Source organism: Paramacrobiotus metropolitanus, unplaced genomic scaffold (assembly GCF_019649055.1).
Source record: "Paramacrobiotus metropolitanus isolate TYO unplaced genomic scaffold, Prichtersi_v1.0 Parri_scaffold0000002, whole genome shotgun sequence".
NCBI classification, from domain to species: domain Eukaryota; kingdom Metazoa; phylum Tardigrada; class Eutardigrada; order Parachela; family Macrobiotidae; genus Paramacrobiotus; species Paramacrobiotus metropolitanus.
This window is the reverse complement of record NW_026570222.1, coordinates 2570792-2596105: the sequence shown is the minus strand read 5'-3', so window position 1 is coordinate 2596105 and position 25314 is coordinate 2570792. Positions and strand designations below refer to the sequence as shown.

Sequence of the window (25314 nt, the reverse complement as noted above, 5' to 3'; positions counted from 1 at the left end):
CTGATTTTCAATCACTTGATTTAAGTTCAGTGTTTAAAAATCAACGATCGACAATCAATGATTTCCAATATGTAACCGCCGCCCCGTGCACCGAAAGGAGTGACTCTGATCGCCACCGCGTGCACCGGAAACCTGTTATTCGGACTTTAAATTTTTTTCCGGTTCCAATTCCATTTCCACCGGACCAGTTGCGGTGGTTTAATGGAATTTGTGTTGTATTGCTGGAGTTTTCCCAAACTACTGGAATATAGTTTCAGTCTGGCTGGAAATAGCAATGTTGACAGTCTTTTATCTTTTCTGTTTTCTAGAAGATTTATTTGGTTTTTCGTAGTGAACCTTGAGAGAACAAAAATGGATCAATTTTATATCTTTGCGGATTCGGTCGTAAGACGAGCTCAGCGGTTTCTTTCAGCTGAGGATGGGGACCACGATCAAGATGGTGTTGACGGAGCGTTGACACAAGTTGATTATTTACTCGGGTAAGTTCTGAACAGCAACGCCGCAACGGTTTCACAATATTTTTGTTTGTACTTGAATGTTTCGTCTAGCAGATATACGCGTGATATTTGCGACAATTTACCGGAGGAGCGGAGGGCTCAGGAGCTGTTCGATACACTTATTGATTGCTCGAGTGCTTTACGACTTCGACTGCAGGAAGACGAAGATGGGACGAAATCTGTTTTGCCTTAACTGAGTGCACTAATTCGTATGGAAGACTTTTTATTCCCGAGGATGATTTGGCTGGTTTGCGATCTGAAGGATTTACAGTGAAGGACATAGCTCGGTTTTATGGAGTTGGAGTTACGACAGTTAAGCAGCGATTGGCAGAAGCTGGTTTAAATAAAAAGGTAAGCTTGCACTGGTGCATAGTTTGACAGGCTGTTTACTGGCCGAACAAGCTATTAAAGAACTACTTGATTGTGAACTGCTGTAACTGTTTTCAGTTGCCCTCGGTTGTAATATCTTTCGTTTTAATTGTAGTTTTCAACGATTAGTGATGCTGATTTGGATTTATTGATTGCGGGAATTTTGGAATCATTTCCAAATGTCGGATACCGTTATATTTTTGGACAGCTTAAGACTGGAGGATTGTACATCCAGCGCAGGAGAATACTTTCATCGTTGCGAAGAATTGATCCGTACGGAGTTGCTAACAGATATCTCACTTTTGTTCCCCGAAGAGTATATTCTAATCCTGGTCCGAACGCTTTATGGCACATGGATGGGAATCACAAGTTGGTTCGCTGGGGATTCGTTATACATGGAATTATAGACGGATATTCCAGGACGATTATTTCTCTCATTGTTGCAACGAACAATCGAGCTAGTACAGTGCTGGAAGCGTTCCTGTCTGGTGCGGAAGAGTGGGGTGCGCCTTCTAGAGTGAGAAGCGATTGCGGAGGTGAAAATGCGTTTAAAGTAAAATTTTGATTTTTGTCATAATTTTCACCCTTTTGGTTTTTGCTACAGCGCTTTTTTGGTACAATACGATTTCACGTTTTAAGTTTGCCGGTTATATAACTGCTCTCTAAAATATATTTCAATTAGGGGAAAATTTTGGAGTTGCACGCTGGATGGAACACTATATGGGACCAAATCGCGCGAGTATTATAATGGGACCATCGGTTCACAATCAACGGATAGAACGGCTGTGGAGAGACCTTGGCCGCGTTGTTATCAAGTTATTTCGGTCTGTATTCATCCATATGGAAAATATGGGGATTTTGGATTATACAAATCCTCGGGACATGATGATTCTGCATTTAGTCTACTTGGACAGGATTCAAGATCAGCTGAATCAGTTTACTGAGTTTTTTAATAATCACAAACTCCGGACGGAGCATGAGCGTTCTCCAAGACAACTTTTTATACTCGGCTGCCATGAAAAAGGGTTAAAAGGTTTTCCGCTGCAGCAACTATTAACGGCAGGTGACGAGCTGCCTGAAACAGATGTGGATGCGCCTCAAGATTTTCCGGACTTTATAAGGAATCAAGTGGCTCATTCTAGAGATGCTGTTCCGGTAATGGACATCATCAGTAGCTTTCCTGCTGAAGCTGATTTCATAAGGGCGAATATGGATGTGCGAGCGAGTGATGGATTTTATGGAATTAATGTTTTTCAAGCAGCGAAAGAACTTTTAGAAGAACATTTCCACTGAAAGAAATCGCGTCGGTAAGTAGACTGGCAAGTAGTACATCAACTCGTGCATAATGTGACTTGCTGCATGGGCCTTTTTAAGTTTTGTTTGTAATGTTGTTGACTTTCAAGTAGCCTACTCCATACGAACATTTTAAATGTTTGGCGTTTTAGTTTTCTCTCAAACTTGTTAACTCTAGTGAGTGTACTTGTGTTGAAAACGTACACAAATAAATAATAATCATTAAAAGTTTAAAACAGTGAATTATCTCTGCTCAGCTAATTCTGTGCGTCATCAGCTATGCGGACGGTTATTCTTGAAAGAACACTTACTGTTAGTACGTTAGTACTTACTGTTAGTGTTAGTTGTCGGGCACACTCGTTGTGGCTAGATGGATGAACCTTCGGGTTTTGAAAGATAGCCTACAACGAGCGCGGTTTGGACTTAGATGGGTGACCACTCTGAGTTCAGGCTGCGAGTGCACGGCCTACCTGTGTGCGAAGTGCTTGGCTGAGGCAGCAATACCACCACGGAGACGGGAGATGGAGGATCACAACCACCCTGGCTACTCAGTAACGGCCGGACTGAAAAGCCTGTGATGTCCGCAGCACCAATCGTGCCAAATGGAAGGAGACAGGGAGATCAGTCGAAGCAGAGGATTGGCGCCTTCCCTAGAGATGCTTGCTACCTGTTTAGAATTCTCTTAGTCTGGTTCTGTTGAACGTCTTGCTCGCCCGAGCCGGTTAGCGCCATTGCGCGTTAAAATAGTTGGCGCTCGCGTTTGCGAGCTGCTGCATACGATCTGTCTGTTGCAGTGTTATAGCCTCCATTGTAACTCTGCGTGAATGAATTACCGTACTTTGCACAAAATGTTCTGTCTGTCACCTGATTAATAATGCATTGCTGAACATGTAAACCGAGCCGTTTTCGAAACAACTAGCCGCATAAAGCAATCGCAAAGTACCGGCTGTGTTTTTTTTACGATTACTAAGTGCTTTGTAAAAAATTACAACATTTGTATCGTAAAGCTTAGTTACGTAATCCTGCGCTGTAAAGTGTGGAAGGTATACCAGATTATACGTATCATATCTCAGTATCCGAAAGATAATGTTTATTTTCTTCAGGTTTCTTTCCAGCAGTGTAAACCGCAGGCGATATCATGGGTTGAGCCCTACGATTGTATGGCAGAAAAGCGCCTATCGTTGTGAGTTTCGTTCTAAATTTTGTTTCATGTTATGTCGGTGTAAATTGGATGTCCCAACACGCATTTGTATTATATTGCGCGCTCCGGTTACAGATTCTTCAGTTTCATTAACACGGAGTTTCGACAGGCAGCTCTGCCAACCGCAACCAATATTGCTATTCGGCAATCATATTTCTCGCGAGTCGCGACATTTTGCGGAACCTGTGGCCTGTGTCTCTCGGTCAGGCGAGGGACATGTGGACGGGATACTATTCCGTAAGTGCGGTGCAGTACGTTTCGGCTTCGCGTAGGAGAAAGCCGTGTAATACCGTCATCCTCATTTGAGAGTCAGATGGCCTGGGCATTGACTCATTTATTTTCTATTCACAATTAGAGAATTTAATTTGTCAACCGTCGTAATAGGCTGCAGTATCTTATGAGTTGCCATAACCTGCTCTGTAGAATAAGGCTGGATAGTTGATCTGAGACAGGTTAAAGTGGCACGGTGGCGTGCTTTATTAAAGACATTTCTTTCTTGTTCATTCTTTAGGTTTTCAAATGCACAACCAAAGCCGTTCTCCCTCGAATACAAAAGCCTGCTTGTTAGAACTAATTGTTCCGCTTTTTTTGTAGAGTGCCCGACCCACACAGTGGAAACTGGAAAGTGATGCTAAACTTAGATAAACCACACACGGTTTTCTTGTGGCCGTCAAGATTTGTTGGGATTCTTATTTTAAATTAGCCTGAAGATAAGCCTCTCGCCTTGGGAAAACATGATATCGTGTCCACCAGCAGTAAGCCCATATAGGCAGCGCATCTATGCCTGTGGTGATGTTTTGTTGTGAATATTAAGTAATGGAACGGGCTGTTGCAGTGGCGACTGTTCCTGTGGAGAAGAAAATGCGCAATATCCCGCAATTTGGGCCCGCAACATCCCGCAGCGCACGGTGTATTACGTTTGGTTTTGGAGTTAGACGGAAAGGCGGGTTAATTCTTTTGCGTTATGCTTCGTATCTGCCTTAGCACAATGTCTTTTTGCTGTCGTCCAGACATGCTGTACAGGAAATACCCGATTTGCTGGCTATGCAAGCATTTTTGGACAGCGTGAATTTTTAAAATTTGTATGGATGTTTTTCTTGCAGACGGTGGTGCGGGCTGATCCCCATATTGGGTTGCTGCATCGCGCCACGGAGAAGTTAATCAAGTGTAAAACCTACATGCAGGCCCTGACGTACATGGACCGTCTGGATTACGTGTCCATGTTGTGCAATGAGCAGTGCTTCTCCCTGGCTATTGAGAAATTATTAAATATCGATATTCCGGTATTCCCATATCGGTATTCGGTATTCCCATCCGTGCGGAATGGATTATAGGTGGGTTTTTGTTAATTTCTTTCGCTTTCCAAAAGTGAATAGAGCATTTTTTGTTACTTTCTAACAGATCTTTCAACGTACATTACTGGTTACTGTAACACCGTTCTCCATAAGTGTTAAAATGTGCTGGGTTTTTCTGCAGTTTTATTCGGAGAACTTACTCGTATTTTAAATTACAATACGCATGCCCTGAATATCAGAGCAATGACGCCTTTTTCTGGTTGTTTGAGGAATGCGAAAAGGTACTTACATATTATTCTGCAATAAGTCGACGTCGCTGATTTAATAACAACAGCAAGTGAGGAACTGCAGTGTACTGTAATTTTATTGTAATTAATATGAATCTAATTAGTTTTCTTATGAGTACTGTAACAGGTGGAAAAAGCAAAGCAAGAATGGCACTGATAAATGTTTGCACCCTTTTAGTTGTGTGAATTTTTGAACGATTATCCGGCGCCCGGATGCACGCGAATTATGCTTGTCCCGGTGGAGTGCAGTACGATTTGCCGTTGGGATTGACGGATGACATCTACGACTGGGCTATTAAGTATAACCAACGCCTGGATGAACTGGAAGATTTCCTTACTGGTAATCGTATCTGGAAAGCCCGAACTGTCGGCACTGGAACGGTGTCGGCGGAGGACGCGCTTGCTTATGAGATGAGGTGTGTCTCGTTGATTTTGATGTTTTGCTGGCATTGCATGTTTCAGTTTCTTTAGAGCTACGAGAAGAATTGACAATGTTGGAAAGATTGGTATAGTTTTGCACCTTAATTTAACTCATACGTAGTGCATACACATTTAAGTCGTACGCACACATTCCTTGAAATCATACTGTTTCATTCCGAATTAAATACTCGCAAGAATTATGCTGACATGAAAACTTGTGAATTCGTTCTTACAGTGGTGCGATGTACGAGGATCCGGCATCAAAAGAAATTTGCGTAAAGTGCAGCCGTACGATGCATACAATCAAGTGGAGTTTGATGTTCCCATCGGTTCACACTGGGATTGCTACGATCGCTACCTGGTGCGCGTGGAGGAAATGCGCCAGTCGCTGCGGATCATCCATCAGTGCCTGAATAAAATGCCACCTGGCGAGATCAAAGTGGACGATACAAGGTGGTGCATCCCTCTCGAAAGGTAATGAAGGTATGCTTACGACCGTGTCGTACGGTGCATGGTGGTTTCTTGTAAAATGGGTAAATTGGTCAAATTAGTGCACAAATAATTTTATGAAGTAGAAAGGCATATAATTAAAACAATTATTTAGATGCGCAACGTTAGTGGTAATGTAAGTATTCGGCAGCATATTACGATAGTATGTGGATGTTCTGACAGCACGTATCGAAGCCGATAGGTTATTTCTCATGAGCTTGTTCGGTCAAAACGGTGCTAAGAGAATCCCATTTTGAGGAGGCTTTCACTTGGTCACCGAATGTGATCTCATTAGCATGTCCGTATTACCCAGTGAAAGCACATCTGCACACTGTTTGAGTGTGTAATGGTATGTGAAGTTTTTCGATTCACGATTTTAATTTCCGTGAAATTCTGTGAATACTGCAGCTTACTTAACGGTCGCTATTTTCGTCGCCTCCTCTCTTATTTTCGCTATGTTTAAGTATTCCGCACGTACGTTCACAGAACAGCGCCAGTATGGCTTTCACATTTTCATACTTTTGCATAATACTTATGCCATGATAACCCGGTTCACTGGAAAAAATCTGCTGTTTGCAGGAATCGGTGGAGGCCTTAATCCATCATTTCAAGGTTGTACACCGAAGGCGTCCAAGCCCCGCCCGGCTTCACCTACACCGCCGTGGAGGCGCCCAAAGGAGAGTTCGGGATCTACCTGGTGTCGGACGGCACCAGCCGCCCCATGCCGCTGTAAAATCAAGGCGCCCGGCTTCACGCATCTCGCGGCCATCAATCATATCGGCAAGCAGCACAGATGTTGGCCGACATTGTGGCCATCATCGGGGCACTGGATATCGTCTTCGGGGAAGTGGATCGTTAGATGTGTCGAAGCAGACTGTGTACAGGTTTAAACTAACGCAATGTCAGTGTGTTGTACTCCTGTATGATTTAGTGTGTTTTTCACCTGTGTCGTTTACACAATGACAAATGCTAGAGGAGATACCATGTAGTTGATGTTGACAGTTATGGTGGCTTAATTGGTTGTAATTCCTAAAGACGTTTATTAAAAGAACGGTTGTGTTTAGTATGGTTGTTGCTGGTTGTTAAGTTCCTTCACTTCCATTTTATACCGTGTGAGGTAATATTTAGTGTCTGAGCGACAGTGCCGCATTTTTTTGTAGCAGGAATTGTGGAATGATGCGGGCGATCTCTGGCTTGGTCTGCGTTGCCGTGCTAGTGCGGTCGGGATGTTTTCTTTCCGGTCAGACTCAGAACGTTGCACATAATAAATGTTGCACATAATGAAACGGTAATGTTGTGCATAATTATGTCAGGCCTCGATAACGGATATGGACTTCTGCTACCGGCAAACACTGAATCTCTTCCGCAGTGAACTCTCCAATCCAACCGCTGAACTGTCCGACAGCATACCCGGCTACCGCACCACGCAAATGAAAGTGCGGAATGCCTTACTCGATCTGGGCGTGCCGGGACCCACGAGCCTCATCACGGACCGCGGGCACACTACGCTACGCACTACAATCGTTCTTTCCGCTCTTCCAGAATACCGGCATCACGGAGCAGGGCGATCCGATCTGGCCAGGTGGGCGATTACTCCTAGAAACCGGCATACAATAGAAACAATGAATTTTTAGCGGCACGTTAGTTTCAAAGCTGCCGCCGGTGGGCTGTTCTCTGCATTCCCACGAACAGACCGCTAAATTTTGCGAGTAGCCATTGGTTAACATTGCGTGAACTGGATTTCATTGGACACTTCCAAATGAACACGCCTGCAGAAGGAGCGATCATTACTGCGATTGCTAGTGTAGGCGGCTAAAGTTTGGGCAAAATTTAATTGCAGTTTTTTAACTGATGAGTTAATTTGAACCTTTAATTGTCAATGCAACATTTTTCCAGTTAGCCGAAAACATGGCGGATCCTGCGATGTGGAAATACAAGTGTATGGCTTCTGCTTGCGGATGTATAATCTCTACTCCAGAAGAAGTGGATTTTTCGTACCGAGCCCAAGGAAGCACCAAATGTGAGGAAGAGACATGTAAGCATTATTTGGGGAATCATAGGTTGATCAACTATATGGACATTCTGGGCCGTCAAGTGGACATCCAACGCAGTGCACCTGCCAGCGGTTCGATTGAAGGCGTCAATACCACGCAAGCCCCTGTTACGATCAATAACAGCGCAGCCGCCAACAGCTATACGCCGCATTCGCGTGGAGCAGTTCAACATGACGGTAGATCATTTGGACAAAGCATAACTGGCGCTCCAGAAGTCCGAGGCAACACTGGAAATGGTATGCAGGTAGCGCGAATTCAGCAGCCGGGAATGCAGCTAGCCCGCATGCAGCAGCCTGGAGTACAGCATGGACTGAATCCTCAGAATGCTGGATTTAGTGGCGGACGCCAGAGTATTGGACTTCAAGGGTCACGGTCGCGTCCATCTGCACCATATGGTTATCCACCAGGCGGATCGTTCGGACAGTCTCCGTTGCAAGGCGCCCGTGGCGGGGACGTGGAGCAAGACGCCAAAGTCTCGAATGTTCCGTTCACCTGCTAGTTCAACGCCCGCGCAGCGAAATGTCTTGAAGTTCCCCAGGTCGCTTTCGAATATCCCATGGATGTCTATTTGTTCCGCTACCGAGACAAGAATGCTATTCCAACACAACGAGCGCGGTAAGTTTACCAGCTATGCGCATACGGCTTGCAATTTAAGAACACGTGTGCGTTAAACGGTTATCACAAGCTGTAATGTTTCTGGCATGTTTTATACAGTGAGGGCAAAACCGAATTGGAATTAATGCGATTTTGTGGATTGATTAAACGCGTCAATTTTCAAGAGCTCAGTGGACAGCACATTCGAATGAAAATCAACGAAGAGTTCGCCAATTTCTTGCAAGGCAGGGAATGGATTCTGCTTAGTCGTATTGTGGTGGATCCCAATAACCCGGATCGCGTTTACCTCTCCGGGAAGCACATCTTCCCAGCAAATTTGCCGACAGAGTCTCCATCATGGGCGTTCCAGCAGATGTAAGCGAATAACGTATCATTTATTTACAGCCATTAGATGAGAAAATTAGTTTGAATTAATTTGGCGATAAATGCAGGTATTCGGAAAATCCAAATCGCGAAACTGTAAATCGCATGTACATTGCGGCCGACAGCGGAATCATCAACATTTCACGAGAACTTGTCGAGAGATTTGCTGAGGTAAACAGAATTCGGGAATGAAGATGTATCCGGTTGATTAAGTTCATATGTTTTCCAGTCCGAAGGGAAGACTGTTGAAGAGCTGGGACTGCGTGGTTTTACCGGTGAGTATGAGTGTGTGCAACTTGGAGGTTTCGACATGAAGCTGTCAAAAGCTACAAGTTTTGTTATATTTTAGATGAATTAAACGGTAACAGTGGGATGAGCAACATTTTACGATCCTTCGGCGCCAGTACGTCGCGATTAAGCGGCGCCAGTACATCGGGATTGTCAAGCCAGCGTACTTCTGATTTGGCTGCTCGTAATAACTCTATATTTGACGTTTCACCCTCCTCGTCGCCTCAACCAGTGCGCCGTGGCACTGTTGCGGCCCAGCTAAACCAAGATGTCAGTGGTATTCATCGAAGTCTCCGATCCACTGTGCCTATCATCTACGTTCCTTCAGATGAAAGTGATGCGGAAGATGTTGCACTTGAAAACAGCGGCGCCAGTGAAATCGCAAACCACCAGTTGCCTGCTAAAGTGAGTGAGCTAATTTAAAATTTAAATTTAATTACAATTAATTAATTTAAAATAATTCGAATGTTCAAAGTGAGCGAATTAAAAATAATTCAAACGCTTTTCTTCGTAGTTTTGATATTTTTTTGTTTTCTTCGATTAACTCGATAAATTGTCTATGATCCAAAATTGGTGTATATTGTCGTAACTTTCTAGCGAATGCGCGTGGGAAACTTTCCTGACCAGGAAGAAAACGCTGTGGAAGCATCGGTGGAGCAGTTGCGTAAGCAATTGTGTGTAAAGGTCACCGGACGAGAACCCATGTTCAAGTCGAATTACGTGTTTGAATGGATTCCCGGGAACGATAACGTCCAGAACTGGATCGACTTCCACTATGCGCATGGTCCTAATTTGGCTGATGGGGGAAGGCCATGTATTCAAATCGAAGAGTAAGCAAACTGTTCAGAAATTCTTGCAAATGTTTTAGCAAGTGAAAAGGGCGCTGCAAGACATTTATTATGCTAGCCGCTAAAACTGCTGTCAGAAAGGCTTATACTGGTACACACCGTGTTTGTTAAAAATGCATTTGTCTCTATGGTGAATGATTTGCTGTAGTGCAACTGACTTGGACGGCCCGTATAAGGAGGTCATGACGAAGCTTGGTCAAGCATTTCTTCACTACCGCATCCCGGATTTAGGCATTACGTTGTTCGAACAATGTGCAACAGTTGTATTAATATCGTCGGATGCCATTGTCACCGAAGCGGGACATTCTGCACTTCGAGCATTCGGACACTTATTGCGAGATTCAGTTTTACATGGAGCGCCCTTCGTTACTTGGTTGAACTCTTCAGTGTTCCGCTACTTGTTGAATCTTCCCATTGAGGTCAATGATATTTTCTCGTTCAGTCCCGGTATCGGCAGTATGATCGATGGCATTATGTCTGGTGTGGGACCTGTCGTGCTGGAGAACGAGGAAGCGCTGAGGAGTGGGCTGATTTGAATCTGAAATTCCCGGTAAGATAACGAGATAACCATGTTAAAACAGCGGTATGATTGATTAGTTGTATTGCAGTGTGCTGTCCTTCTGGAACACGGACGTGAGCAACTGTGCAGACTAATTGCGGAATTTGAACTGGTCCACAAACGTGCCGGGAATTTGAAGTATGTCTACGAGGGACTGGTAGCCGGAAAAATGTACAAGGTAAAATGTGACACTTTTTGCGGTTTTGAAAAGTTTTCAATACTGTAGTCTTATACAGGAACTGATGGCGTTTCGCTCCGACTGGAAACGCTTTGAGCCGCAGCTGTACCGCGCTGTGATGGAGGGCAAAGATCTGCTGGAGCAGTTCAAAACGTTGAACGAAGATACTGCGGATGACGAAGAAATCCAGACAATGGCATGGCTTGATGACATAATTTTGGAAGAGTTTAGCCAGCACGAACGCAAGCAACTGTTACGATTTATCACCGGATCGTACATGGTACCTGCAACGCCAAAGATTGAAGTTTCATTCACATTCGCACGGGACGGAAACCGACGTCCAACCGCTACGACCTGTACTAACAAGCTGACTCTTCCGAGCGGATGCATGAGCAAAGAGCAACTACTGGAAGGTTTGCGGGACTGTATTGCGTCAGTGGATAATGAAATGCAGGGGCATTTCCAGTTTAACTGAATCGTAAGCAACAACTTTTCTCCATTTGCAGTTCTTTACCAGCGTAATTCATGTAGCTTTACAAGCGGTACTGATACGGTGATGTTTTTTCACAGGTACTGGTACATGGTATGCAGTTTATTGTGGAAAACTGGAATTGCAGATTAAACGGAACTGCGGAATTGCGGATTAAGCGGCATCACTATGACGCTGGAATGAGCTATACCTGAACGAAATGAGTCGTGTTCATGTCAATATTGAGATTTTTTAGCTTTTTGTGATTTTGCTTTGTCGGCATTCTCCTACAATTATGTCGATTTGAATTAGAACGTCATTAAGATATAATAATAAGCTTCGATTTATTAATTTTAGCTTTTGAGATTTGCTTGCTTGGCAGCGACTGACTTCAGAATAATGATGTGCATTTATGGAATGCCTTTTGCTGTGCTGGTTATCAGTGTTCCAGTAACTAATTGTGAAACTGAAACGATTTTGATTAAATGCGCCGTTCGTCAGCCAAAAAAACTGATACCGACTACTCAGAGACAAGTAGAAATTCGCCAGGTAACTGTTTTGAAATTGGACACTAGACTATAGAATTTGGTGTTGAAAACAGTGCCTTAAAATTAACTGATTCGTTGAGATACACCTTTGACCTGGATGGTTTCTAAACATTTTTGCTAAAAAGACTTACTAAAATTTAATTTCTTTCTACAGCCATTGTAAAAATATTCGTTACAGGTTTACGTCTTCTGAAAATATAAATTCAATATATCTCAATAAAAGACTTCCGTTACCAGCATTTTGTGCCTTATCTTACTACATTAAATATCTGACTAAACATTTCGTTTCCGTCGACCAGCATCTGACTGAACAAATATCATATGCCTTGTTTTACAAGCACTGGTTCGAAAAAACGATGCGAAATTCTTACTAATTGCCTTTTTGTAGGACATGCGCTGTTGACTGTACCTGCTAGCATGCGCACAAACGGCAAAGACAAAGAGAAAGAATCCCGTGTTCCCTCTCCGCCCTACAAACGCGTCAAACTGGACAGCGGTGAGATGGCCTTTCCCGCCAAGCCGAAGGTGCGGTCCGCCAATGGCCGGCTACCATTTCCCGATGCACCGGAGGATTTCTTCTACCATCTCTCACCGCATACGAAGAAAGAACGCCGCAAAGCCATCACCACCGCCGAACTGAAGAAGGCAGGTCGTGCCCAGCGGTTAATGTTCACCTTCCTGCCCAACCCGGCCGGCTGCATCACTTCCTCTCCATCGTCCCGACACAGGCGGTGAATGACGACGTGGTGGTGATGCCTTGAAAGAGGGAAACAGAGCGAAATACTTCGTTCTCTTGGGCTTGAAGAACAGTTTGTGTCATTTGCTTTTTTTACGGTTAATGTCGGATGAGCTCTGTGTTTTATTGTTATTTTGTGAATTTTTTGTTAGGTGCGGCTTTTTTTATTGGTTATACCATTCTCTACCTTAGTACCCGTATTAGCACAAAATTAGATTTTTGTTAGCTGCACTGACTGTACTGTGCATTGGTGAATGCATACTTTGTTGTTTTTATTGTCTGCATGCCGTGTTTTTCTTTGATGTTAGTACATAACAAAATTTGTGACATTTGATCTTAATGGATAACGGAAAAGTACCATAAATTATTGTGTAATACCAACGACATTTTGTGGAATCTTAAGGTGCGTGGAAAACACGAAATGCGCCTTTATTTTGCAAATAAATTGAACCTTGGTGTGAATTTCTATGTCGTTCTTAATTAGATGTATAGTAAGCATGAAGAGTGCGGTCGTACTATTTGTTTTGATTTTGATGCCGGACAGTAGATTTTCGATTTATCGTCAAACACACCCAGAAAAAACCATACAAGAAGTGGAATGTGAATGCATGATAAAAAGTGCACACCATGCACAAACCACTCACAGCGATGTTGTTTTATGTTAACTGCATAGCATATGCCCTTACTTTATCGTATTACACTGATATTATTTGGTTTATTAAATATTTAAAATGTCAACTTTGGTAAAATGTCGCGCATTTCAGCACGACTGACTAGCACAAAGCTGCACACCACATACACATTATAAATTCGCCGTTTTTCCTGCGCACTGCACTGAAGGACAGTTTCGAAAGGTCAAGTGCGCGCGCACATCTTTTATATCAGCCGGCACACGTTATTTCTGCTGTTGGGCTGATCGGCTTCCGTTTCATCCAGGGAATCGGTTTCTATCACGACGACATTGTCGTGTGCACCACTGAACAGCAAACGGACCAGTGTACTGCCGCAGAATCCCAAATGTCTCTTCTACAACAATATACATCATTCACTTTTGATATTGCTAATAGCAATATTAAAAGTGCTACGGTATATAGCAATTTGCTATATACCGTACATAGTCGTGTGACCTTTTAAGGGGAAATATTTTCCCTTTTTCTCCGCACACATATATATATGTCCGCCTAACTTCGCCCGCGCTGGCGCCGCATAACTATTTGAAGGTGATCATATTGTTGACAGAGATGTTGCTTCCGCCTTTAATCTCCATGTAATCCCCTTTCCCGTATGGATTACAAACCTATGGATGCGCAACAAATAACATAACGTGATCAGAGATTTGACGAGGAAGGACATATAATAAAATTTAATAAGTCCTGTTATATAAATAAAATAAGGCTTCCGACGCAAAAAAGAAAACTGCGTGCCAAGAGAGATGTCTCGGATCCATATGTTAATGACGTAAAGTTATGTGAAAGTACAGCATCCTTACACACTTCGTTCTGTTTGTTGCGACCGAATCGAAAATATTTTCAAAATGCCGAAAAATACTCTAATGTATATGCTTTATTTTGCTTCTGACAATTAAAAGACCGTTTGTTATTAAATCAGATGATATTTTGAAATTTCCGTACAGCGCACTCAGCGCAGATACATAAACATACACTTTTTCGTGTGATGCATTCTGCCCGGTTTATAAAATTTTAACTAATGTTGAGTAATATTGAACCTGCTGTGAAACTGATTATTGTTCACGCGTGCAGAAAATTGTACACAAACTTCCCCGCATTCCCGGCAAACAAACAGCTGGAGAGATCACATACTCAAGTATTGATTCCGAGCATGCGCGTCACTAGCAGGTAGCATTGCCGCCAATTTCGCAAAATAACCGATAATTAGCGCATAATGCAGTAGTAATGCACATGTAAATTAACACTGGTGCTGGTCAGCGTGACAGCCCAAGTGGTCGCGGGACATTTCGTCGTGGGACATATCGCCACAGGTTTTTCGTTGCAGCGGCTAATTTGTTTTGGGACAACTCGTTATGCAGCCGTTTTGTTGGATGATATTTGGTCGTCCGACATTTGGGGAGCCAAAAAATTATCGACTGGTTTATGACAACGAACAGTCATATGACTATTTGCCACAAAAACGGGTTGTCCTTAGACGAAATGTCCGTACAACCAAATGTCCCGCGACGACCTGTCGCGTAGCCCTGGTCAGCAGTAAAAGGTCAACGTAGGTTGCCATATGTGGCGGCATGAGGTGTAGTTATTGGGCGGTTACAATACTTACATCTAAGCGCTTTTTTATTACGCAGGCCTTACGATTACAACGTACACATTTACAGATTTAAGGCACAATATTTCTGAGAATCGCGGCCAGAACCTCTCGATGAGAGAATTCAATGCGGCAGGGATTGCCTAATATTCGGAATGCCTGGCATCATCATCCAAAACCAAATGCGTAGTATAATGTATCGTGCTGTCTTCATAATTTGTTATAAAATCAGTGTTGTCCAAGCATTAATTCTATAACTGCACTTTTACGTACTGTACTCTGAAAGTTTTATACAAAAAATTAAACTTGACTAAACTACTTTTCTGCTTCCACAATACAGAATAATTTGTGGCTGGAATAAAGTTTAATTTTCTTACATTGTATTTAGTGAGTGGCTGTCTTTGTGCAATCACGCAAAATTTCCTATTTATGTAAATTGCTGCTCATTCTTCTTTACTCGTCTCCTGACCTTTACTGCGGATTTAAACCAGCTGCGTTAGGATCTGCATCTATCCAGTTATTAAACCATAAAGAATCGCACAAGTGCAATTAATTGATCTTATTGTCCACATTAGCATTTTCCGATAAACACCGGGTTTATACATCTGCAGGCTGCAAAGTGACATCCTGTGGTAGAGACATAACATCAACGGTACCCACACCAGCCTGTTCCTTCTTTTCTGCCAGTTGTGTGAGTTTCTTCTCTTTTCTCTCGGCGATTTTTGAACCAAGTCCCAACTCGTTTTTGCCCGTGCCCTGTGGCTTCCAGGTTGACCGATCTTTTCAGCGATATGCGTGCGGGCCACGGAATGAGGAATTTTCAGCCCAGCATTATAATAAGCCAACATAATATCGATCTGAAACTGCTGAAAATGCTCTTTAGTGGCGTGCTGGCGGATGTCAGGGTTCTCCAGAACTTCTCCATGGACTTCCATTTTCCAAATGAAAAATCAAATAACTGCCACTGCAATAAAAAAATTCCTAGGAAACCTAAGGAACGGGAAGAACGGACAGAACCGAGTTTTTACAAGGTGGACGCATATTCGCAAGTACAGTACTGTAAAACTGGCAACACTGAATAAATCTGGCCAGTGAATATTGACAGATTATCGTGAAAACCGCTGAGTTATCATTGTCGTGAGTCGAACGTGTTGAACGCAAGACCGTTGCCTTTAGTCGCTCTTCCGGTGCACGGTGCGGCGGTTACATATTGGAAATCATTGATTGTCGATCGTTGATTTTTAAACACTGAACTTAAATCAAGTGATTGAAAATCAGTAAAGCGCAATCTTTGATGAAGCAAAATCAGTGGTACAAAATCAACGATTGATAATCATTGATTCTAAATCAATGATAGAAAATCATTGATGTCAGTTCACACTACTGAAAATCGTTGAATGAAAATCACTGAACTTAAATCAATGGTTAGAAATCACGGAGTCGAAAAATCATGACTTGGAAATCAGTGATTCGCAATCATTGATGTAAAAATCATTGATTTCAGATCATGGTGTTTGAAAATCATCGATTTGTAATCGTTGATTTTAAGACAAAGAATTTGAAATCAAAGTTTAAAATCAACAAAACTCGCGGCCATTCGGAATTCCATATCAGTCACCCAGTTACTGAAAATTTTCTAGAAGGTTAAAAGTTGAAATAATTTTCATTTGGTTTATGTTCAAGAACTTGAGACAATCGATTGAATACAAGCGATCAGAAAACTGAAGACGGAAGCGGGCGGCAGTTGAAGACTTGAAGGCCGATTTTCAGTCCGCAAGAACACTCACAAGCGGCAATAGCAAAAGTCAAAATTCAAACTGCAATGCGCATGCAATCGGTCATTCGCAGTTTGTTTTGAACATTTTAAATGCATGTGACAGTAATTTTGAATGATTTGTCTTTTCTTACTTAAAAGTTTTGTCATTGTCTCCGGCGGTTTTAGTCTGCGTCATTAACCATTTTCTGCAAACTTGAAGCTCGGATATTACCAATGTGGTTCAATAAGTGTCGTCTGATATCCGGAACTTGCCGGAATGTTATCAGAAGATCTGTTTCTACCTGGGAATCCTCCTTTCTTCGATACGCTGAGCATGGCGATCCTGCTAAAGTTCTGCGTTTGGAAACTGAACAGCTGTCGCAGAACCTCTTTCCAAGCCATGTGGCCGTGAAGTTTCTGGCCTCCCCCATCAACCCCGCGGATATCAACACTGTTCAGGGTGTGTATGCTATCAAACCTCCGCTACCGTCTGTCGGAGGGAGCGAAGGAGTCGCCGAAGTGATTGCAGTGGGAGCTGGAGTCGCAGACATCAAAGTGGGTGATCGTGTCATTCCTGCCAATCCCGCAACAGGAACATGGCGCACCTATTCTGTTGTGCCACAAGAGAATCTGCTCAAAATCCCTGCAGATTTACCAATTGCCCAGGCTGCGACTTTAGCCGTCAATCCTTGCACGGCGTACCGAATGCTGCATGATTTTGCGGTAGGTGAATTTTGTTAAAAGCTCAGTCCGAAATTGTAAGGCTTTCTCTAAGGCTTTCTTGACTGATCCTTGTTAATTCGTGAGCACTGCCATAAATACATAATAAATATAGATTATTTTATTTGCAAATTACTAATTTACCATTATTCATTACTTGAAAAATAATCATCTGACAGGTTACGATTAGCGCTACCTTGAATTTTGCGTAGCATCAATTGTCCACTCGGTTAACTTTCTCTTGACGTCCCTTCCTGTAGTGTTTTGGTTAATTTGATTGTTTTGTTAATTATTTTCAACAGTAGAGCCTCCGGCCAGGAGATGTGGTGGTACAGAACGGAGCCAACAGCGCAGTTGGACAAGCTGTGATTCAGATTGCGGCGCACAATAAATGGAAAACAATCAACATCATTCGGGATCGGCCAAATAAAGCAGATGTTGCGCAACAACTGGCGTCCTTAGGAGCGACATATGTGATAACGGATGCTGATTTTAAACGGTATGAGTATGCTCCTATTCGCATCGGCATTTCTGATTTTGCTGCTTTTTTTGTGCGAGAACGTTTTTTAACTGATTCTGTACGGTTTCTGTTTTGAAATGATTTTTCATGTAGACCAGAATTTTATGGATTCGTGTACTGAAACAGATAGGATCAAAGACTCTTTAATAACTCCTAAACCGGAATAATTTCAGATCTCAGCTGATTGAAGATCTGCCCAAAGCCCGCGTTGGATTCAACTGCGTAGGTGGGAAAGCGGTGTCTGATTTGATCAAAATCCTGGAACCGGGTGCCACACTGGTTACATACGGCGGCATGTCAAAGCAGCCAATGATTGTGCCGACCACGGCAATGATTTTCAAGGATATCATCTTGTGCGGATTTTGGATGACACGTTATAACTCAGAGGTCTCACTGGAGGCACGCAGTGAAATGCTTGACAGTGTCGTTGCGATCATGAAGGCCGGAAAGTTGCAACCGCCATTGCTGGAGCCGGTTCTGCTCAAAGATTTTCGAGGAGCTATGGAAAGATCACAAGAAGGTTTTGTTGGTCGAAAGCAACTGCTCGTAATGGACGACAGTGTATTTTCTCAGGTGAAAAAAGATATGGGCGATTTACAAGATCGTTGTACGTGAACCTGAAGCCAAAACGTAGTTGATGTGGCGGTGACGGGATGCATGTTTGCAGCAATGCACATTCTTGAAGTGGGAATAAATGTTGCGCTGTAAAATTGTATTATATACTGTATTGAAATGATTGTAAGTGAGCTCCCTACTCGAATTATTCCATATGAACATCCAGAACGATCGGGTAGCGACCGTAGCGTGTAAAATGATACTGCATTTAAAGCTTGCAACTTTCTTAAAAAAACTCGCAAGGAAAAACACTGCAATGCAACAGTAGAGATTTGCATGCGTTGACTCCAATACCTAGATTTTTTGGATTTACAGAAGATATATTGGAAGCTCTACGCATATAAGAATACTAACTTAAGTAGTGACAGATCATTATTTTAAGAGTTTGTTGCAACGCCGACAGGATGAACAAACATAAACTGGTGCTCATAATGCCGTGTCAAGGATTTCGGCACACCCGAATTGCTATCACTACAATTATTAACCGTAATTAACCGCACTCAAAAGCCAAAATTCTAAAATTTAAATGAACAATAACTGTTTTAATGATTTGAGTATTCTTTCTACAAGTACAGTAAAAAATTTAGGAAATACGCACCGGTAGTAGCTTCGTACGAAGTTACGAACTACGCGAAGTGGCGGTGTGCCTATTAAACCGCTGCCAGACTCTGATCAGCTGTTGCTTGTTAGTTCTTGGTACTCACTTTACTGTCCTATCCAGTACATATACTGTACAAAACATTCGGTGGAAGAAATCAGCTGTTTCTTTCCGCAGTATCGTGGAGTTTCAACTCACTAACTGGTAAGTAGTTTAATTTAACTTTAATACTGTTAGTGATCATAACTTTGCTGATATTAATGTGATTTGCAGGTGTTTTCATTTCTAATCAAACATGATCCTTTCGAAATTTAATCCGTTCCGCGGTAGCCTTTTGCATATTCGTCGGGCCTCTTCATGGCAGTCGACGGGCTTACGCTACAAGGAATTCGGCGATCCGGACAAAGTGCTTGCCATTGAAACCGAGTCCATTCCGCAGACGCTGAGCGAAGGAGATGTTGCGCTAAAGTTCCTGGCAGCGCCCATCAATCCCGCGGATATCAATACCGTCCAAGGAGTGTACGGAGTGAAGCCAAAACTGCCCTGGGTGGCTGGCAATGAAGGCACCGCCGAAGTACTTTCCGTGGGATCCGCTGTGAAGAACGTCAAATGTGGCGACCGCGTTATTATGTCTACCGATACTCCGGGTACGTGGCAGACGCATGCTGTTGTACCGGCCACGCAAGTGCTCAAGATCCCCAACGACGTGCCTTTTTGGGCCGCGGCCACGTTGGCCATCAATCCCTGCACGGCATTCCGTATGTTGTATGATTACGCTGTAAGCTGCGTTTTCGGTGATCCTCTGATTACTTAAGAATTAAGATTACCGTCTCTTCTCTCGAGACTAATGCCACACTAACTCTCTGTAGTAATTATTTTGGTTAGTAAATTTGTTTGAACTTGATAACTCTGTTTCTTGTATAGGACTAGCCAGTAGTGGTGTTTTGCTCTTCTGCTTATAATTTATTTTGAAAGTTTTGTTACGATAGTGACTATTGTTGTAATAATTGTAAGTATATCCAGTTTACTGTGTAATGCTTACGGCCGCGTTTAGACCTGCTGCACAAATGTTTTCGGAAGTTGTTTAATTTCTTTTAAATTCATCGGACTTGTGCGGTTGTGTAATATGTACGGCATCCAAACATTCCGAAATTCAAAAGCTCTTTTTTTAGGCCCTTCGAAAGGGAGACGTGATTATTCAGAACGGCGCGAACAGTGCCGTCGGTCAGCTGGTGATTCAGTTCGCCGCAGCCAACGACTGGCAGACGATCAATATCATCCGTGACCGTCCGGATAAGGAAGCCACACTGTCCCATTTGAAATCGCTGGGCGGCACTCACAATATCACCGACGCCGACCTCCAGGATCGCAAACTCCTCGGTAGTCTGCCTAAAGCCAAATTGGGCTTGAACTGCGTGGGCGGCAAAGCCGTCAGCGATATGACCAAACTGCTGACGAATCAAGCCCAACTGGTCACGTACGGTGGCATGTCCAAGCAACCCCTTCTCGTGCCGACAACAGCCTTGATTTTCAAGGACATTGTACTGCGCGGCTTCTGGATTGGAGCCTGGTGCCGGGATAGTTCGACGGAGGAGAGAATTGAGATGCTGAACAACGTGGTGCAGTTGATGAAGGATGCTAAAGTCCGTCCGCCCAAGATGGAGGCTATCGGCATGAAGGATTATAAAGAGGCTATCAAGAAGACACAAGAGGGATTCTGTGGGAAGAAGTACCTGCTGGTTTTGGATGAGCAGATTATGGATCAGGTACGGAAGGAACTGCAGTAATTGTTGGAAGTCAGCCGCCTTGCCGTTCGTTCAAGGTCCTCTAGAAGTTTTTTAAAATGCACGCTGTGTTACGTTGCAGAGATGGGTTTGGTGGTGGAATAATTACTGATGTTTTATCTTGTTATTCCGGGTTGCCATTGCACTTCACAGTATTTTGTAAAATTTAAGCATAATTATGTCTGATTTGATTCGGTGGTTTTTTGGAGGCGTTAACGCGGCAGGGTTTTTTACGGTTTCTTAGAATTGGAAGCTAATATATAAATGGTGGGAATTACAAAATCTTGAAACTTTGAAAGTAAAAGATTTGTGCGCTTCTGGGGAGAAAATGTACTTTGCTTTATCGCTCTTATATCGTATGTCGTAAAGCTCATTAATCGCAGTGCTGGTTCCAATGGTGAGCTACCGCACTAAAATTAACGAGTTTGGTTTGGAAAATGATTAATATATTCTATCGTCACTGCGGTTTAACTATGATTCCGACAACGATGCAGTCAAAAAGCAATAAGGATTGCATTTTTGTTGTAATGTATGTAAGGCTCCGGTATGCTAACGTTACCTCTTATTGATGTATGGAGAGTGAGAAAACTGGGAAAAGATTCTGCCCAAATCTCAGTATTACTGCTTATCAAACATTTGTTTTGTTAATTTAGAAAACAAAAGTGCTTCAAACCAGTGCTGTGCGATTTCGATAACTGAGAACGAAGGCCAGGTGCATTAGACTACTATTTTTATGCTGGTTTCTAACGTAAAAACCATAATACCGGTAATGGTAGCTTTGCATGTCATATCATTGTCGACTTTAATACTTGTGCGGACTTGCATAACTATTTGTAACTGTTGGTAGGATTAGGTTTGCTGATTACAGAAGTAAAGTGCAGCATGATGATTATGCAAGAGTTTCCGGAGGAATGGAAATGTCATGCTTGTTGTTCCTGAAAATGTTGAGGTACCAGTGTAAGTACTAATACAGATAGCGCATTATTTATTTGGCAACAAACGTTTTTGAGAATCAGCTCTGGTTAACTGGCGGTTTCGCCCATCAGATAAATTAAATGATCTCATTGTTATCGTCTCTGTTGCGAACGCCGCCACCAGCCTCGTGATTATTATTCACGTGAGAGATAACGATAAATTAGAAACAATCTGTCAATAAATTTTTTGTTTATTTATAAGTTAATGAAATGTTCTTACTGAGCCGTCAAAAAAGCGAGACTCGTATTAAAATTTAACAAAGTGACAGTATCTGTATATTTCTTGGACAAGTATGGCGTTCATCATGACCTGAAAGCCATCTGGTCGTAAGTAAAATATAATGTACGCCGAAACACTGAATATGGGCAATATTTCACTTCAAAAGCGTTGAAAAATTCAATAAGAACTTGTTCAAGCTTTGCTAAACTGCTATAAAGGTCATACTTACCAGATACGATAGGGAAAGAGAGAAGACGGTCTATGAGTAAGTATAAAAAATAATAGTTCTAGTAGGTGCATCCGGAAACCATGACCCATTGGAGTTTAGTACTAGTCTCGCATATTTTTAATCAGGTCGGTATCCTAATAACATACACTCCGTAATCTAGGAAGTTATAATAAGAATTCTGATACTTATCACTCTGCTTCTCATGACCAGTTGAAGACACACTTCCGAGTTCCAGATACTTGAATCTTCAGAAATTTCTCAATAGTAGAGTAATATTGACAATACTCATGGAATTTCCCAGGTGACGGTACGTACGTGATTGCGACAATTGAAGATGACCACTCGAATTTGTTACGGAACTTTTGGCTAAAACATGCCAAATTCTGTAAAATGCTTAATTGGTCTACTAGCACGTGGAAGTTTGAAGTGAAAACAAGCCAGACTGAAATATAAGTAGCTATTTGCGTGCAGTTTTTGGTAATTGCAAAATTTCTTGTTTTGTGTGTATGGACTATGACACTTCCTGTTTTCGCTTATCCAGGGTTAATAACATTCCTATCAGATCCAGTGCCCACATATCGCTCGTTGTGATCACTTCCTGTACTTCGTCTGCCGTATAAAGCCGGCGTGCAGTGTTGGAAAACGGTTTTTTAATTGCTACTTTAAAAACTGTCGCGATAAAGCGTTCGTTTTACATTCTGCAGTTGAAAATGCTTTCAGTATTAATATTATGCGTGGCGCTGATATGTGGAGTTCCACAAGGTGTGATATGATTGTGACCTTTGCATATGTTCCGATAAAGTTACAGTTTCTGCTGTAAAGTCTACTACGAGTAATATTTAGATATTCACGTAGTGTAGACTGAAATGTTTAATTTGCAAATATATTAACCAGTTGTCCATTAATGTATACAAAAGCTAACGTACTAACCGTATGCACACTTAAAATATACGATTTAGGTGTACTGTTTTTCAGTGGCGTCACAATTTGACTCGACAACCTCCTCGTCGACGGGCTTCACAGCGCATGTGGAATTCAACCCGCAAGGCGGAAACCAGTCCGGATCCGCTGCCGGCAGCACTAACACCAGCAACTATGCTCCCATTACACAGTTTTTCGGACAAGTACTGCGAAATCAGGTGTGGGGAATCCACAAATGCAAAAAGCCTAAGGACTGCGGACTGGGTCTGCGCTGTGACCTTTTGCTGAATCTCTGCGTGCCATTCAACACTCCGATATTTACTGATATCGGTAAGTACGCCCAGTGGTGTGCTATATTATGGTAGCAAGGTTTTAAATACGAGTACAAGCCATTGTTGGCATTTTGTTATGGTTTATGGAAATATGGAAGTTAGTAGTTACATGCACAATATTTTTGTGATAACTATATACATGACCTGACATTCTAAAACCCTCAAGATTTCAAGGGACTGTCGGTTCTGTAATATAGACGGGTTCGGCTGCCCTGATTAAATTCCCGGGTTTTTTTGGCAGAAAAGCCTTGCCTGAACCAGAGTGACTGCTCTCCCATGCACGCTTGCCAGGCTGGTTTCTGCCGCTTCTGCGGACCGAAGAGCTGCCGCAACAGCATGGATTGTTGTGCCGGCAGTTTCGCTACGGCGGAACACCACGGTACTTTCTTCGAATGCCTCAACATCGAAGACAACGAGAAGCTGGCGTTGGCTAAGCAGCTCGGCCGTGTTCCGGCCAACTACCAGCCGTTGCCCAAATCCGCTGGCGGAAAGAGCGAAGAGTTCGGCATCGAATCGGAGGAACTGCTGCAGCTCGGCTCCACCGCACAGGGTGACGCGGCTATGTATGGAAAGCGATGCTGGCAAAGTAAGATAAATGCAAAAATACGATGTTCATAATTATTATACATAATTATTATATTACAATTATAAAAGCAGTTTATAATTACATCCTGCGTACGAAATACAACAAAAATTAATGTGTTTTTAAATCTTATAAACAAATTTGACAGTGAGAAATTCGTGTTAAAAAATCGGCGAGAAAGCAGGACATCGGAAATGCATATTAATTTTGTGTTTTAGGGTGCAATGTCGACAACGACTGCTACTTTAAATCGACACCGGCAGATATTAAGCAGTCCCTGGGATGCTGTAACGGTGTGTGCACTCGTCGTCAATCCTGCGTGAAAGCCTCGCAGCAAGCCATCCAACAGATGCAAATCCTCCAACAGCAGCAACAGCAACAATTACTCCTCCACCAACAACAGCAACAAGTGCTCCAGCAACAGCAGCACCAGTTGCACGGCCAGCAACATGCCGGCCACGCCCACGGTCAGCAGCAACAGCAGGGCGGCTGGGGAGCGCACGGACACGGTCAGATTCAGCAGCCCACTCTCAACGTGCAGGTGCAGTTCCAGCCGCGTCCCAATTCTTGGCAGGAAGCGCAGCAACAGCAGCCGAATTTACAGGGTTAATTTGCTCAGGAGATCTGTGGGGATTTGGTATGCCAGTAACCGATAAGCTTTGCATGTACCATGCTTTGAACTGCAATGTATAAAATATATAATTAAGGACTGGAGTAGTTACATTCAAACGCACGTAAACACTTTTGGACACTTGCATTTACTCTGCCAAAAATGATATTGTTCTATGTGTTCAAAGTCCAAAAGAAAAACACTGATAAAGAATGATCGAAAAAGCTGAGACATGAAAGACTGGGAAAGTTTCAATTTATTAACCTTTAACACACAATTTCAAGCTGAACGGAAGTGTATGCCTGTAAAAAAATATAGAAGTATTCTTCCTTTTATTTGCAATTTTGAACACACATAGAAGTTTATTGTAGCGAACATTGCGATCACCATATGGCATTACCGCGTAAATCTATCTTCCCTGGATGAGTTCTGCTTTTGGTTGTAAGACTTGAATCTGTAAGAAGGTCGTGTTTCTGTGCGTCCTTCTTACAGTGGCTTTGTAATAAAATTATCTAGTAATCTGCAGGATGGCCCATGACTAATCGTCTAATCCAGCAACCGTAAAAAGCGAGTCATGGGAATTCCAGCAGGTGCATGTGTTTATGTTATGCATAAACAACCTTGCTCCGATCAATCAGCACAAAAGATCCATCAATCCATCAGCAG

The 25314-nt window shown here is 42.8% G+C and overlaps 5 protein-coding genes and 1 pseudogene across 5 annotated transcripts; all 6 read left to right on the top strand.

Moving 5' to 3' along the window:
- Positions 1-716: 716 nt before the first annotated feature.
- Positions 717-2348, top strand: LOC129582973 (uncharacterized). Its single transcript, XM_055474615.1, has 3 exons — positions 717-848; positions 982-1402; positions 1549-2348. The coding sequence occupies exons 2-3, from the start codon at positions 1219-1221 to the stop codon at positions 2157-2159; spliced, it is 795 nt and encodes a 264-aa protein (XP_055330590.1). The 5' UTR covers positions 717-848; positions 982-1218; the 3' UTR covers positions 2160-2348.
- Positions 2349-4176: 1828 nt separating this feature from the next.
- On the top strand, positions 4177-8348 carry LOC129589180 (NADH dehydrogenase [ubiquinone] iron-sulfur protein 2, mitochondrial-like; annotated as a pseudogene).
- Positions 8349-8440: 92 nt separating this feature from the next.
- On the top strand, positions 8441-12508 carry LOC129589172 (uncharacterized). The gene is made up of 10 exons (XM_055483742.1): positions 8441-8520; positions 8620-8874; positions 8952-9054; positions 9113-9158; positions 9233-9576; positions 9769-10001; positions 10168-10541; positions 10617-10756; positions 10815-11169; positions 12162-12508. Exons 1-10 carry the CDS (start codon positions 8462-8464, stop codon positions 12506-12508), a joined length of 2256 nt encoding a protein of 751 aa, XP_055339717.1. The 5' UTR covers positions 8441-8461.
- Positions 12509-16504: 3996 nt separating this feature from the next.
- LOC129586268 (enoyl-[acyl-carrier-protein] reductase, mitochondrial-like) lies at positions 16505-18518 on the top strand. Its single transcript, XM_055479387.1, has 3 exons — positions 16505-17265; positions 17568-17761; positions 17956-18518. The coding sequence occupies exons 1-3, from the start codon at positions 16777-16779 to the stop codon at positions 18395-18397; spliced, it is 1125 nt and encodes a 374-aa protein (XP_055335362.1). The 5' UTR covers positions 16505-16776; the 3' UTR covers positions 18398-18518.
- Positions 18519-18942: 424 nt separating this feature from the next.
- On the top strand, positions 18943-21098 carry LOC129583877 (enoyl-[acyl-carrier-protein] reductase, mitochondrial-like). Its single transcript, XM_055475897.1, has 3 exons — positions 18943-19199; positions 19269-19773; positions 20168-21098. Exons 2-3 carry the CDS (start codon positions 19291-19293, stop codon positions 20780-20782), a joined length of 1098 nt encoding a protein of 365 aa, XP_055331872.1. The 5' UTR covers positions 18943-19199; positions 19269-19290; the 3' UTR covers positions 20783-21098.
- Positions 21099-22803: 1705 nt separating this feature from the next.
- Positions 22804-24872, top strand: LOC129583885 (uncharacterized). The gene is made up of 4 exons (XM_055475910.1): positions 22804-22964; positions 23178-23453; positions 23697-24041; positions 24257-24872. The coding sequence occupies exons 1-4, from the start codon at positions 22913-22915 to the stop codon at positions 24646-24648; spliced, it is 1065 nt and encodes a 354-aa protein (XP_055331885.1). The 5' UTR covers positions 22804-22912; the 3' UTR covers positions 24649-24872.
- The last annotated feature ends 442 nt before the right edge of the window (positions 24873-25314 follow it).

Bases quoted from the DNA above. Each gene is read 5' to 3' on its own strand.
- LOC129582973 (XM_055474615.1), top strand. From the start codon at position 1,219: ATGGATGGGAATCACAAGTTGGTTCGCTGGGGATTCGTTATACATGGA. The intron at 1,403-1,548 runs GTGAAAATGCGT...TATTTCAATTAG, and splicing joins AGTGAGAAGCGATTGCGGAG to GGGAAAATTTTGGAGTTGCA.
- LOC129589172 (XM_055483742.1), top strand. From the start codon at position 8,462: ATGGATGTCTATTTGTTCCGCTACCGAGACAAGAATGCTATTCCAACA. The intron at 9,159-9,232 runs GTGAGTATGAGT...GTTATATTTTAG, and splicing joins GGGACTGCGTGGTTTTACCG to ATGAATTAAACGGTAACAGT. The intron at 10,542-10,616 runs GTGGGCTGATTT...ATGATTGATTAG, and splicing joins GAACGAGGAAGCGCTGAGGA to TTGTATTGCAGTGTGCTGTC.
- LOC129586268 (XM_055479387.1), top strand. From the start codon at position 16,777: ATGTGGTTCAATAAGTGTCGTCTGATATCCGGAACTTGCCGGAATGTT. The intron at 17,266-17,567 runs GTAGGTGAATTT...TTTCAACAGTAG, and splicing joins GAATGCTGCATGATTTTGCG to AGCCTCCGGCCAGGAGATGT. The intron at 17,762-17,955 runs GTATGAGTATGC...GAATAATTTCAG, and splicing joins ACGGATGCTGATTTTAAACG to ATCTCAGCTGATTGAAGATC.
- LOC129583877 (XM_055475897.1), top strand. From the start codon at position 19,291: ATGATCCTTTCGAAATTTAATCCGTTCCGCGGTAGCCTTTTGCATATT. The intron at 19,774-20,167 runs GTAAGCTGCGTT...CTCTTTTTTTAG, and splicing joins GTATGTTGTATGATTACGCT to GCCCTTCGAAAGGGAGACGT.
- LOC129583885 (XM_055475910.1), top strand. From the start codon at position 22,913: ATGCTTTCAGTATTAATATTATGCGTGGCGCTGATATGTGGAGTTCCA. The intron at 22,965-23,177 runs GTGTGATATGAT...ACTGTTTTTCAG, and splicing joins GATATGTGGAGTTCCACAAG to TGGCGTCACAATTTGACTCG. The intron at 23,454-23,696 runs GTAAGTACGCCC...TTTTTTTGGCAG, and splicing joins TCCGATATTTACTGATATCG to AAAAGCCTTGCCTGAACCAG.